Here is a 14,673-nt window from a genome sequence, read left to right as displayed (position 1 = left end):
CGATTAAAATTTCGAGATGCGACGAAGCCCGGTGGCCATGACACGAGAGGCTGTTTATCATTATAGCACACTGTCTTTTTTTGTCGCATCTCTTTAACTACTATATCTACGAGGACTGAACGATTTATTCAGACAAGTTTCGACCAGGAAACGGACAACGCGCATGCGCGGGCAAAAAGAGGGCTTTCTGGGTAATGAAGTATACTCGTGCACACAACGCCCATAGGCAATGGCAACCTTTCTCTGAATAAAACTTCATTACCCACAATCAATACGTGGGTAAGCTCAGCTATTGCATTTCCTGTTATTCTTTCTAATGAAAGAAGCTCCCGCGATCGTTCTTTCAAGACAAATTCTCGTTGGCAAGTGGTCGTGCGGTATCCTATTGTGAGGACCTTTGTGTGCATCATTTTTGGAATATTTTGAAGACAATACAACAGCAAACAGTCCATCGATAGCGAACGTGAGGGTGGAGGCGTTGCAAACCACTAACCCGGCCGGAAAAGGAAGGTAACAAAAGACAAAACTAGAATTCAGTTTTGTGTAAAGTTACATTTAACGTATGTTTGAGTGTCTGTATATATTTATCCAAGTTAATTTAAATTTGTTTGTTCGTTTACGAGTGCTGTGGATAAAGTTCCCCCGAACAGCCTCCGCCTCCGTGTGTGTCGTTGTCTCTCCCCTCCGCGAAATGCGTCTAATTGTGCATCTATTAAACACATTTTATTACTATTAAACCACTCGTTAATTATTACTTTGTCAATATATGGCGAATTAGAAGAAATAAAACATTTTTTTCCAATCCAATATTCAGTTTTTGGTGTTTTTTCAGAGGGTTGTTTTCAATTCATTTCAATGGGAAATGTTCGCTCGAGTTACGAAAAGCTCAACATACGATCTCAGTCTCGGAACGGATTACGATCGTATGTCGAGGTACCACTGTATCCCGAAATGTGATGTGCTGCCTTTTATCTTTTCAGGCCATGGCGTCTCTTGGGCCGCATCGGGCCAAGGCTGATGGTGAGGATTGCACAAGACAACACTGCCTTGTACTTATTTAGGTTTAAGCCAAATGTTACCAGTATTCATTTTTTCTTTACCTCTATCCTTTCCAAACTCCCTCAGCCAAAACAGAACGACACCACCATGTAGCACATTCTGAAGATGGAAAACTTTTCTATGACAACCAGTGGTACTGCAGGGGCCAGACCATTTGTATCAACCGCAAAGATGAGTCCCCCACCAGGTTTGTGTGTAGAATGATGGGCTCTTCATTCTTTATTTGCCCCAAAAGGGCTCATGGCCAAATTCAGGCAAAATACAGTGAATGTATAGTAACAGTCAAATGTGACTAACCAGATGAATCCACATATCAGTTTGTTGTTTTTATTGCTACACGGGAAACAAGTTTACCAGTAGCTGCAGTAGATTCTCAGAAAATCAACAAGACTCATCATTTATGATATACACACCCTTAAGGCTGTGCAATTGGGAAATTTATTGAAAGGGGTGTGTTAAAAAATTGCAGTTTCATGTTGACTTTACAAATTCAAAACTATTTACAAAGTATTTGTTTCTAGGACTCACCACTTAATATTTTGTTGCATAACAACATTCTTTTCTAATAACAGCCTCACATCTGAGTGGCATGGAGTCAACCAACATGCTGTTATACCACTTCAAAATTCCTTAATATGTTTCTCAATTTATCACAATTTATTTACATTTCTTGCTTTTGCTTCAGAAATATTTTTGACACCCTACAGGGGCTTGATCGGATTAAGGAGATTGGTCACTCCATCACATTCACTGGTGGGCATCATGATCAAAGTTAAAGAGTCCTTGTGCGGTCGTTTGGTCGCCGGTCTTTTGGTCGCCCGGACCCAAACAACGGGCAACCAGAAGACCGGCGACAAAACAAGGTAAAACAACGCGGTCTACGCATCAATAAAAGCCAACAATGGCCCTGAGCAGTTTCACTGAGCGGATGTGTGAGTGTATAAGATTTTGTATGTACATGAGTTGTCCCTTTAAGAAGCTACGTCAGTCAGGGTCTTAACAAGTTCTCCAACAAAACACAATAAAAGTACGGGAAATTTTGAGCTTTTCTTTAGCCTAATAATTAATAGGGCATTAAGTATGACTAAATAATAATTCGCAGTTTGTATTTAGGGAATTTGAGCAACAATTTAAATGGTAATTATCAATAACCTTCCGGGCGACCAAAAGACCGGTGACCAAACGACCGAATACTGAAAGAGTCCTGCCTTTTCTTCTACTTCTGTGTGTTTATATCTTCTGCACCCATCTGAGTGTGTCAGAAGCAGTCACAGCCTGTACTGTCACCACCAAGTGTTTTCTCGGCGTTCCAGAATGAGAATTGTATAATTTCAGCACACATGTCTTGAATTTTGATCATACTACACAGACTCATATCCACATATCATTTCACCACATCCATCAAGGATTTCAATTCAGACCTTGATTATCTGGTATGCCAGTCCTATCGTTCCAGAAAAATGAAAGTCATTCATGATATATTCATAACAGAACATAACATAACAGCTCACTAAATGTCAGCAGCAATCAAATGGTATTTCTCTAATGCTGTATATTGTCTCTTCCACTCAGTGCCGTCATCACTACCATCAACAATGATGAGGTGTGGTTTAAGCGTCTGGATGGAACCAAGTCCAAGCTGTACATCTCCCAGCTGCAGAAAGGCAAATACACTATCAAACACTCGTGAAATCACAACAGCAGAAAACCGTCCAGAGATTTCCACATCGGTCCTTTTAAAAGCTTTAGCATACGTCCTTCGAATACAATACAATCATGCCTCATGTCGCTCCCTCAGTTTATTTGTCCTGAACAAGACAAATCTAAAAAAAAAAAATCAAATTAGCTCTGAAAATGTAGGCTTTTTTCGAAAGGACAAAGTCTAACCGTTCTCCAAAAAAGGTATCAATGTAACACACTGCTAAAATCGGAGGAAGCTGAAGCGCAGTAGTCTTGAACTGATGCACTTAGCACAGTCGCGTGCCTTTGTTAGACAAGACAAAGACTTGGCTTAAAAAATATATAACACCAATATCCACAACTAGACAGCAAGCCTTATTGTGGACTGTGGTGGTACTCTTTTACGTGAAAACAAATCAGTGTATGCTCCCTCTATGATGCCACTCAAGCTTGTACTATCTGTGCGAAGCTCGCATGTCTGAGTTTGTGGACACAAACTGGTCAAGATAGAAGCAGTGTGATGAACTTAAACATGTAATAAGGTCTTTTTTGGGGGGCCACTGTTAGGTATGTGTTTCAGCTATGACTTTATTTTGTTTTTGTAGCACTGATTTATGACACTGAGCACAGCAAATGGTAAGAGTCAGGTTTCAGGCAGTTCCCTGTAAATAGAAAAGTTTTGTTGTGAGTTTACCACACTGTGCCTGAGAGTGACAACGTTTAAAAATCGAAGTCCTGGTTAGACTGCATAAAAAAAACTATGCCAATTATTTCAAAAATATATATCTGAAGCAACAAAAAGATCAATTTAATTGTTGTTTACCCAAAATACATCATTCTGATTTTTTTTCTCTTTCAAATTTGTATTTATTGTTTTATGGTTTTTTTTTTCAATTCATTGCATTTACGGCTCAATAGTATTAACTACAGTTTTTAACTGTGTTCGCAACACAAATGGAGCAAACGAACTGGTAAAGATATGTCGAAGTCTAACTATTCATTTCCTTCTTTTTTAGTTGATATATTTTATGAATTGTGGATTATTTTGTGCATTGATTTTCTATATCGTAGTTATCACAATGTGCTGTAATCCAATGGTTTTGCAGCTGATTAAATGTTTCGTTGCTATCGTCTCATCTGACTTTTCGTCAGCAACCTTCTGATATACACCTCGCTGTTTACTGAAACTCATGTATCTCAACCCCCTTTAAAAAAACAGAAATGATAATGTGGTTAAGGGGAAAAGTCTCAAAACAACGTTTTTTGTCCTCACATTACCCTTTTAGACACTGATCTGATGCACACAACTTTTAATCAACCAGTCGTAAATATTGATAAGCTGTTTCTATGAGGTGAAAGGTGTCCTAACATCAAAATACAGAAATTATTAAAGTTAGTTGGTCAGTACCTGCCATGCCATAAAGCCATAAGAAATTTAAATTTAATTTGGTTCTTGGAGAATTAAGCACTTAAGGAACTTTATTGGGATGTATAGGCTGATGCTATTGAATTTACCACCCTATATCAGAAAAAAAAGTATCTGTAAGTCAAATGTTTTCGTCAAATCTCCTCTGTATTGATTAAAATATCACAAATGTAGATTTGCTTTTTCTTGTAGAAGAATTTGAGTACAATTAGTCATGGATTTCCATCCCCGAAGCTGAAAAATCAGTCAGTTACAGGACAAACATGCCCCCAAGTGGCTGTGAGCAGTATAGATACGGCCTGTGGAGGACCAAGAGTGCAAAAATCAGATAACTAGACAAATTATTCAACAATAATTTAGCTTGCAGTATTTTTAAATAGGTTTTCTGGGACTTGCTTTTTGGTACGACTTGTGGCTGAAAGCAGTTTCTGCATGATATACTCATTTCCAGTGGCCGTCCGTGCATTTTCTCGTAGCGCCTTCAACGGGTAAAATCCACTTTCTAGCAGCATTTAGTGATTAAATACAAACACTGGAGGTTTTCAGATATCAGAACCGTGGCCTACAATTGAAATATTATTTAGCAATATAGCCATATTTTACTCAAAAATCATTTTTAACTGTACACAATATCCATCCTCCTTTCTTTCTTCCTTCTTTTCTATCGCCATCGAAGCTAATGCTGAAAGTCGAGCTTGTCCTGACGAATTTCTGGCATAGTCCATCTTGAAAATGGCTTTAAATCAACACAACAATATATTTGCTTGTGCAGCTCGCTACAGATTCAGTTTGGTAGCTCTGGCTAATCACTAGCCAATCATAGTTGGTGAAAGCAATGACGTATCCCTACGCCTGCGAGAAGGCAATGAGTATCCCTACACCTGCGACAAGGCAATGACGTATTCCTACACCTGCGACAAGGCATTGTGGTGTTGCCAACTCGAAATCTGATTGGTTAAAGCAACAGTCTTATCGACGCTTGTTTAATGCAGCAGAGCCTGCAGAACTGATTGTGAAGGCCTTGAGGCAGATTTCTGACTCTGGCAACAAATAATGGCTTAAATGTGATTGGTTAAATGCTTCAATATGAAAACACACATCTGGAAGCAGTGCAACCAGGGGGAAAAGCAATGAAAGGGAGCTAACAGACAATTTGGAATGATTTAATAAGTATTGATGGACAAAATATAATATATGATTCAGATATTTCTTAGGCCAGCAGAGAAGGTCTTGAAGGCCCTGATGGTCCGCCAATGCTCATTTCTTACTTTTACCCTTCTAGCTTTTCATAAACGAGCACACGTTTTGCCATTACAGTAAGAAGTTGTACTGTAAAATGCATGTAAAATTGCATGAAATCTATCCATATAGCACAATCAACACTGGATGAATCGGTATTTCTAACTGTGGTATTTCAATTAATTTCTGCTGACCTGCGTGTGCTTGCATGTTTACTTCCAAAAGCTGGCTTGGACGCCCCCAAATGACATTTGATCGCGTGTTTTTGAGTGCTTGAACCCTCGCACAAGTATTTAGATTGCATCACATGGTCATCATAAATAACCGCTTTGCCATTTGGATTGCCGTGTTAATCCACCAGGTGTCAGTAAGGGTCCACATTGAAGTGGCTGCAGGTGTTTGCCAAGGATGGGAGGAGGGAGGTGGTCTTTGAATCTGGGGCACCCTGCTGTTGAAGCCTTCCAGCTGATGAGAGAGCGTGTGAGAGAGAGGGACGCAGGCACAGCTTGATCACAGCTTGCTGGCCTTGTCTGCATCTGCTGCTGTAAGAGAAAAAAAGAGAAAGGAAAATCCCCATCAAGCCATCCAAAAACAGCATGCAACAAAACTGCCTGCCTCTAATACGCTCTGCAGCATCTCTCCAGAGCATTCCTTCAGTCTGCTTGTTGCCAATGTGCAAATGCGACTGCATGTGCACGTGGTCCAGACATGAAAACCTCCCTAAAATGTGCCCACCCCAACAAACAGTGGTGGAGAGAAAGGCTTTCCTTGTTTGATGCTATCTGCTTGGAACATTCCTGATGGTTCTGGGAGGTTTCATCTTGTAACGAATTAGTTCATGATGAATGCGGAAAGCCCAGCCATGACCGTTGTTCATTCTTAATGAACTGGAACATGGTCATAGGGATGTTTACTGCAACAGTGGTGTTAATTAGACCGTGAAAGTGTCGCAGACTGCTGAATTACTTCTATTTCTACACTTATGTGTGCGATTTACAGCTATAGTTGCACGTGTGCGTCTTTTTTCATGAATTTTCAAGGGAGATTCTGTATATGTTGTTTCTCTCGGCGCATGCATGAAATGTGCTGTGCTGCAGGCCTGTGCACGCGTGGGTGTGTACCTTTGATGCTGATCGTGTAAGAGAACGGCAAATGCATGCGTCTGTAAGTTAACATCAAAAAGGATGAGGGGAAATAGCACAACAGATGAAAGAAATGTCTATATGTGACCACGTGGCTCTAGCTAGACAAGTGGTCTTTCAATCTGAGTGCTGTGGTGAAAAGATTGTGTGGGGTGCTGTGGTAAATGTTTACATTGCACTTAATTTCGCCCGCAAAAATGTATGCCTGTTGCCATTGACACAACAGTTTTGGTCTTGGCTTTTTATGTGTGTGTAGTTGTTGAGTTGTGTTTTATTTTGTATTCTGATTCAGTTAAACTGGCCTAGATTTCATGCTGAATCTGTAAATGTCTGAATATTTGTTTGGTGAGAATTTTCTGCAATGGCTCAATACTGGTCACTTTTCACGATAACGAAATGTCCTCGTCTATGTATAGGTTTGGTATTCAGTGTATTCAGGATATGACTATTATTCTGAGCAACTTCCTGGTGGGTTGGTCTCAACAATGCATCGCCCTAGTGACAGCTCAAGAAATATTTTGGTCACCGGAGTCGCAACTAGTCAGCTGCGTCTGACAGTTGTGTAGTGAAGTCTCCATTAGTGAGATTAGAGAGGCCATAAATTTACAGTTTATTAATTGCCTTTAACACAACAATATAAAGTATGACCTAAAATCAATAGCTTTGTTATGGCAACTCCGGATGACTTACGTTTGTGTTTGTCATGTTGAATTTGCAATACTCACAGTACCACGGCTAAATATAAGCTTGTAAACACTGCCTGCAGCTTCAACTGTACTAATTCGGATTCCCAAAATGATGTTTTTGAGTTAGAATCCCCCCCAAATGACAAGATATTCTCCCAAAACCCTAGTGATTGAACAAATGCAGTTTGGTAAATCATAATCTTGCTGTTTTAAAATTTACAGTTCCCAAAAGTGGCAGTAGCGCTACGTTTGAAAATAATAACATAACATATGCGAAATAAATATTCAATTTAGTCATAGATATCACAACAGGAACGCACATATGTTAATATGTACACTAAAACTACTTTATGTCAACATGTTCTACCTGTATAAGTGTGGCTTAACACCAAGTCTAAACGAGGAAGATATAAGAATTAAATTAAGAGGTACAATGCTTGTATCATTTGAATGCATGCATAGTTTTCCTACAACCGAGCCAACCCCAATAAATTGCTCTAGGACAAATTTAGCTCTCTTTCATCCATCCAAAACAACACATCAGGAAACGCCCACTTTTTTTCAGCAACATACATAACTGATTACCATGCCTAGCTTCCTGGTGCTGATGCTGCGCTAGCTGGCACATGGTGACAGATGGACAGAACTGTTGCACAGCAACAATAGAATAGAAAGCTTTGGATAGCATGGTAGCAAATTGCAAAAATCAGCTTCCCAATCTGATTGTGACATCAACTTCTGTTAGGAAATTCTTCTAGTGGGCGGAGCAAAGCCAGCCAATTAGGATATGCCATATTTTTGGGAATCGCACTCGAGTATAAGCCGCACCAGCCAACAAATGCAAAATCAAAGGGGAAAAAAATATAAGTTGTATTTAGGGGGAATCTTATTTGATCAAATCTAAGACAAAGAACAGATATGTCATTCTGAACGCCATTTAAAAGAAATAATCACGTGAAATGATATAATAATGTCTGAATAATTTCACACAAGTCGAACTGGAGTTTAAGTTGCACCCCCCAGCTAAACGATTGAAAAAAACCTGAAACTTATGGTCTGGAAAATACAGTAGTTTCAGTATTAAATCTTTTCTGTTCTAGTTGAAGGATTTGTGTAAAAATATGGTTTGCTCCAATTTTAAAGTCACGTACTGTTGTATTTCATAGAACCTTTACTAAAGAAGCCACGGTGAGCGCTCAATGAGGTAGAGTATGACTAAAGAAGCAATAGAAGCACTCCATGAATCTTCCTTTACTTTGGTCCAAAGTGTAAACCAAGCCATAAAACTACAAACCCACTTCAAAGTCCAATGTTCCGTTTTTCTCTTGAAGTTACACATGCACTCATCCACTTGTAGGAACCATAGTGAGTGATGACTCATCTTCCCATTTTGCATAATTCTACAGATCAGAGTATATATGCTTGTTCTTTTTCTGGTACAATTTGTACCTAAATCTCCTGAGTCACTAAGCAGAGTTGCTTTGTCAAACAATGTACAATGTAAATTATATTTGTTTGTCTTTATTTTTCTCTCTCATCAACAACAGTCTCTAGTTTGTACACACTTAGTATTTCTTGTCTCCCCTTTTGACCAAATCGTAGTCTATCAGTTACTGATATGTAATAGGGTATTCAAGTTGACCTGGGAATTTCCCAGCTTCAGATATATTATCAGAGGCATAATGAGACCGCGCTTCACCTGACTGGCCATAGATAATGAAATCAATTGGATCCAGGAACTTAATTTTGGAGGGTTCCCGACCTCATCAGTTGCTACAAAAACACGTCAGACTAGAAAGTGGTGACAGATCTGTGGAAGGCGGGCGTTAAGTTAATTTCACCATTAGTGGAGAAAGAAAAGAACAGAAATGTATTATATAATAACAACATAAATACTCCAGAACTGAATGGTGATGCAAATTTTGTTTTCTGGCAGAACATGGTACTTTTCCACTCTGCCAAAAGATGGTTTGACATCCATGGTGTTACTGTACTTGATTGGTCTACAAACTGACCTGATCTAAAGCCCATAAAAATGTCTCTTGTTGTCAAGAGAGACAACTGATCTAACAATGCCTTCAAGACATCAATCAGAGGGCTTGCATTAAAACTTTGCAGTGCCACAGAGTGATTCCCTCTATGCCACATGTGTCAAAGTGGCGGCCCGGGGGCCAAATCTGGCCCGCTGCATCATTTTTTGTGGCCCGGAAAATAAATCATGAGTGCCGACTTTCTGTTTTAGATCAAATTAAAATGAAGAGTATAGATGTATATTAAATTTCCCGATTTCCCCCCTTTTAAATCAATAATTGTACATTTTTGATAATTTTTTTCTGTGTTTTTAGTTCAAAAATCATTTTGTAAAATCTAAAAATATATTTAAAAAAAAGCTGAAATAAACATTGTTTCAGATCTATTAAAAACTGAATATTCAGGGCTTTTAATCCAGTTCTCTTAATCCATTTATATAAAAAAAATCTAAATATTATATCTAAAATGGTCCGGCCCACGTGAAATCAAGTTGACGTTAAAGCGGCCCGCGAACCAACCCGAGTCTGACACCCCTGCTCTATGCCATGACCCATAGATGCTGTAATTCTTGAAATATGAGGCGCAACCAAGTATTGATTGCACAGAGGTAACCATACTTTGCAAAAGCCTGAAATTTGTGCCTTTTTTGTTTGGTCTTGTATTAAACTACCATGTCTGAGACATTGGACTTGGGTTTTTATTATCTGTCGGTCTGTGATTGGCTTGCACCAGATCAGTGTTCCCTGCCTATAGTCAATTAGGATATGCTCCAATGCTCTTGTGACCGATGAAGAGGACACACAGTTAATGGATCTGTAAGCTATAATCATCAGAATCACTAAATATAAAGGCTTTAAATATTTCACTATGTAATTAATCTATAAAATAGCAGGCCCACCTAATGCAATGAATTACAAAAAAATGCCTAACATTTGCACGGTCCTCTAATAATTAGTGTGATGGATGCATATCTATGGGACATTCATGCTCTAATTAAAAAAAGTCACAAACCAGAAAGATTTTTTTACAGAGTAGATACAATGACTCAACTAGCTGTACTATGACATCAGTAGAATGTTTTGAGACTCCCTCTCAGGTCTTGATATACAGCAGTGTTAGAATGTTATGACTAGTCCCAGAAACTTTAATTTTTAACTGACTTCCATGAGGTAAGATCTACATACACTAGAACACGTGTCAAAGTGGCGGCCAGGGGGCCAAATCTGGCCCGCCGCATCATTTTGTGTGGCCCGGGAAAGTAAATCATGAGTGCCGACTTTCTGTTTTAGGATCAAATTAAAATGAAGAGTATAGATGTATATTAAAATTCCTGATTGTCCAACTTTTTAAATCAATAATTGTAATTTTTTAATCATTTTTTCTGTTTTTAGTTCAAAAATCATTTTGTAAAATCTAAAAATATATTTAAAAAAAGCTAAAATAAACATTGTTTTAGATCTGTAAAAAACTGAATATTCAGGGATTTTAATCCAGTTCTTTTAATCCATTTATAAAAAAAAAATATCTAAATATTATATCTAAAATGGTCCGGCCCACGTGAAATCAAGTTGACGTTAAAGCGGCCCGTGAACCAACCCAAGTCTGACACCCTTGCACTAGAACATATACATATCTGCCATAAATTAGCTAAGTTAAAAGTTAAAATGTTGAGTCTAGTTGCTCTAGTATAAAACACAGCTACAAACACAGTATTTTTAATTGAGTGCATGTACTTTTATTTTTTGTTGCCTGCCTTGTTTACTGCAGACAGTCAGTGGAGTGTGAACGAAAAGCTCACCCAGCCATTTGGCTACAGTCCTAATTAGCTGAGCCATGTTGACAGGATCCTGATAGAGCACATCACACACAGGTATTTGGAAAATCCTAGGTTTTGTCTTTTAATATAATCTATACACAGAGGAATTTGCTATTCTTGTCTTTTATTTTTAAACAATCTTATAGGGATGATGAATATTTGCCGTTCTTAATCAGTTCATCATCAGTCTTTTCCCCCCTATATGCCTGTGGTTACTAATTTGCACCATACACAAAATTATCTATATTCATTCACTCATTTTCCGAACCGCTTATCCTCACAAGGATCGCAGGGGGTGCTGGAACCTATCCCAGCTAATTATGGGGACCAGGCGAGGGACACCCTGAATCTGTGGTCAGCCAATCACAGGGCACAAGGAGACAGACAACCATTCATGCTCATTTAGAGTGTTCAACCAGTCTATCATCTATGTTTTTGGGATGTGGGAGGAAACCGGAGTACCCGGAGAAAACCCACACAGGCCCAGGGAGAACATGCAAACTCCACACAGTGAGGACCCACCTGGGATCGAACCCAAGACCCAGAACTGTGTGGACGATTATATGTATTTTTTCTTTTTAAATTATTTATTTATTATTATTACTCCTTTTCTGTATCGCTTATCCTCACAAGAGTCGCTGGGGGTTGCTGGAGCTTTTCTCAGCTAACTATGGGCAACAGGTAGCAGACACCCTGAATTGGTGGCCAGCCAATCACAGGGCAGAAGGAAACAGACAATCATTCATGCTCACATTCATACCTAGAAGCAATTTAGAATGTTCAACCAGCCATGCATGTTCCCAGAGAAAACCCATGTGAGCCAGGGAAGAACATGCAAACTCCCCACAGAAAGTCCCAGACCTGGAATCGAACCCTCGATCTGAGAACTATGGGGCTGATCCGCTAATCACGTTTTAGATTAACTTTCACAACACAAAAGAATTATTTTAAAATTATCTCTTTTAATTTTTTGGCGCAAAGGGGTAATTTATGAAAGGGCATTTTAAAAAGTAATTTTAAAACCCTTTTTAGTTAAATATTTTCTAAGGTAACATAGTGGAAAATCTGATGCATTTTGACTCCCACTTGTACACTGTACTTTTTTCCTGGATGGCACAGGGGTCTGGAGTACAAGTAAGAAGTAGAGCAATGGATGCATGCAATATTGGAAATGAGGCATGTCTAAAGATGGAGAGTAATTCTCCCCCGGGGTACTTTCACTTGACACTTTGCTTTGATGGGTCACAACAATGTTGAGTCATTCACAAACGTGAACATAACCGCGTATGCTTTTTAGTGACATATTGCTTACTTTTGAGACGATATGTAAAGTTATGTCATACCCTCTAGGTGTCTTTTAGTGTAATCTTTCCTTAAATAATGGAGGACATGAATGTGGGGATTAAAAAAAAAGTGCACGTATCTAGCATCTTCAAACATATTTAATGTGATGAAAAACAAATCCTCAAATTGACTGCACAATCTGTTGTTGTTTTTCTGTCTTTAATACCACTTTATTTTAATTGAGGTTTCACTCAAATATAGCTTTTTGTCAGTCCTTTTAGTTTTGTATTACCTTTTTTGCTAGAATTCATTGACTCATGTCGGTATGTGCACAGTATGTAATTTTGCAATCTATTAGTCTTCTCATTTTTCTCTTCCGGTAAAACATTTGAACTTGACCATGCAATCATCAACAAGTAATTCATCATTTCAAATAGCTTTTTCCTCAGTAGGGCTTTACCGCAATCAATGAATTGTCCAGCAGTTTTTCCCCCAATCTCTATTGAGCCAAAGCAAACATTTTACATGAGAAAAAAATTAATATCCCTACAGGAAACTATAACTCAGGGGTCACCAAACTACGGCCCGCGGGCCGGATACGGCCCGCCGGCACATTTGGACCGGCCCTCTGAACAATACCAGAGACGCTATCGGATTTTTTTTTTTTTTTTTTTTTTTTTTTGAATTTTTTTTTTTTTTTTTTTTTTTTTTTTTTTGGGATGCGGCCCGCCGACACATTTGGACCGGCCCTTTGAACAATACCAGAGACGCTATCGGATTTTTTTTCCTATTTGGCCTTGAAGACTGGGACATTTTAATCTTGTGTTTGGTTCATTGCACCCCTGCTGAGCCCACAAATCATCCCAGTGAAGCGGGGCTTCACATTGCTTCTTTGGTGACACGCGCGGGGAGAGTGTTTCCCTTTGATGCATGCGGGCACGTCCACCGTTGCATGCACGAGCAGTGTTACCGAGACATCTGGACGATCGCAGGTGAGGGCGGAGCCCTGGGACCATCGCGGACTATTCAAGCATATTAAAACTGCAACCTGTTTGAGAACGGAAAAATGGCGAAAAAGTTAGGTGAGAGAAAAATTGATTCAGAATGCAGGATATTTAACCTGGAGTGGACAAACGATTATTTTTTTGTCCAATGCAAAGAAAAGGCTGTTTGTCTCATTTGTCAAGAGACGGTTGCGGTATTCAAAGAATACAATCTTTGCCGACACTATGAATCCCGTCACAAAGACAAGTACGATAGATTGCAAGGCCAAATACGAGCAGACAAACTCTCAAAGCGAAAAAGTGGACTACTATCTCAGCAGAACCAGGCATCCGTTCGGGCCAGCTTTTGGGTTGCTAATTGATAGCAAGCAGCGGTAAGCCTTTCACTGACGGAGAGTTTGTTAAGAAATGTATGGATACTGTCGCGGAGGAGGTGTGTCCCGAGAAGAAAGATGCATTTAATGCCGTAAGTCTGTCGGTGAGTACAATGACCAGACGCGTTGAAGAAATCGGGAGTAATGTATATGCCCAGCTGCAGCAGAAGACGAAATAATTTGACTTTTTTTCATTAGCACTGGATGAAAGCACGGACGTGCAAGACACAGCGCAACTGCTCATTTTTATTCGTGGAGTTAGCGCAAACTTTGAGATTTGCGAGGATCTGGCAGCCCTCCAAAGTCTCAAAGGGACTACAACGGGAGAGGATATTTTTGACAAAGTGTGCCAAACCATGGAGAAGTTGGACCTGGACTGGTCAAAGCTAGCTAGCATCACGACTGACGGGGCTCCTAGCATGGTGGCCGAAACTCGCGGTCTAATAATGGGACGCATGAACCGGGAGTTGGAAAAAAGGGGTCTCACCGCCCCGCTACGAGTCCACTGCCAAATTCACCACCAAGCACTGTGCTGCAAAATGTTGACGTGGGATTCTGTAATGACGGTTGTGGTGTCGTGCATAAACTTCAGAGCAAAGGGAGAAGATTGTGCATGGCACAACAGAACGTTAATGTTCCATGGCTTTTTCTGTTACAAACTGACACCGGCCCCCCATCAGAGAAGGGAAAAGTTATGTGGCCCTCACAAGAAAAAGTTTGGGGACCCCTGCTATGACTTATAACTTACCTTTCATTGTTGTCATGGAATTATTCCTTGTTTGATTAATCCAGAGGATTTTATCACTTATCTGGTTAATCGAGTGGAGATACCCTGTTGTAGTGTGATCACCATTGACATGTCATAGCATCTGCTAGTTATCCTTATTAGTGTATCAACTCAGTTTATATAACAGTACCCATACATAGAAAAC

The 14,673-nt window shown here is 39.5% G+C and overlaps 1 protein-coding gene across 1 annotated transcript; it reads left to right on the top strand.

Annotated features, from left to right (window-relative positions):
- The first annotated feature begins 90 nt into the window (after positions 1–90).
- LOC144070622 (breast cancer metastasis-suppressor 1-like protein) lies at positions 91–3,872 on the top strand. The gene is made up of 3 exons (XM_077594978.1): positions 91–1,020; positions 1,126–1,246; positions 2,632–3,872. The coding sequence occupies exons 1-3, from the start codon at positions 957–959 to the stop codon at positions 2,747–2,749; spliced, it is 303 nt and encodes a 100-aa protein (XP_077451104.1). The 5' UTR covers positions 91–956; the 3' UTR covers positions 2,750–3,872.
- The last annotated feature ends 10,801 nt before the right edge of the window (positions 3,873–14,673 follow it).

This window comes from Stigmatopora argus, unplaced genomic scaffold (genome assembly GCF_051989625.1).
Source record: "Stigmatopora argus isolate UIUO_Sarg unplaced genomic scaffold, RoL_Sarg_1.0 HiC_scaffold_267, whole genome shotgun sequence".
In the NCBI taxonomy this organism is placed as follows: Eukaryota; Metazoa; Chordata; class Actinopteri; order Syngnathiformes; family Syngnathidae; genus Stigmatopora; species Stigmatopora argus.
The sequence above is the reverse complement of the archived record's forward strand: the minus strand, read 5'-3'. Positions and strand labels throughout refer to the sequence as shown.

Bases quoted from the DNA above. Each gene is read 5' to 3' on its own strand.
- LOC144070622 (XM_077594978.1), top strand. From the start codon at position 957: ATGTGCTGCCTTTTATCTTTTCAGGCCATGGCGTCTCTTGGGCCGCAT. The intron at 1,021-1,125 runs GTGAGGATTGCA...AAACTCCCTCAG, and splicing joins GCATCGGGCCAAGGCTGATG to CCAAAACAGAACGACACCAC. The intron at 1,247-2,631 runs GTTTGTGTGTAG...TCTTCCACTCAG, and splicing joins AAAGATGAGTCCCCCACCAG to TGCCGTCATCACTACCATCA.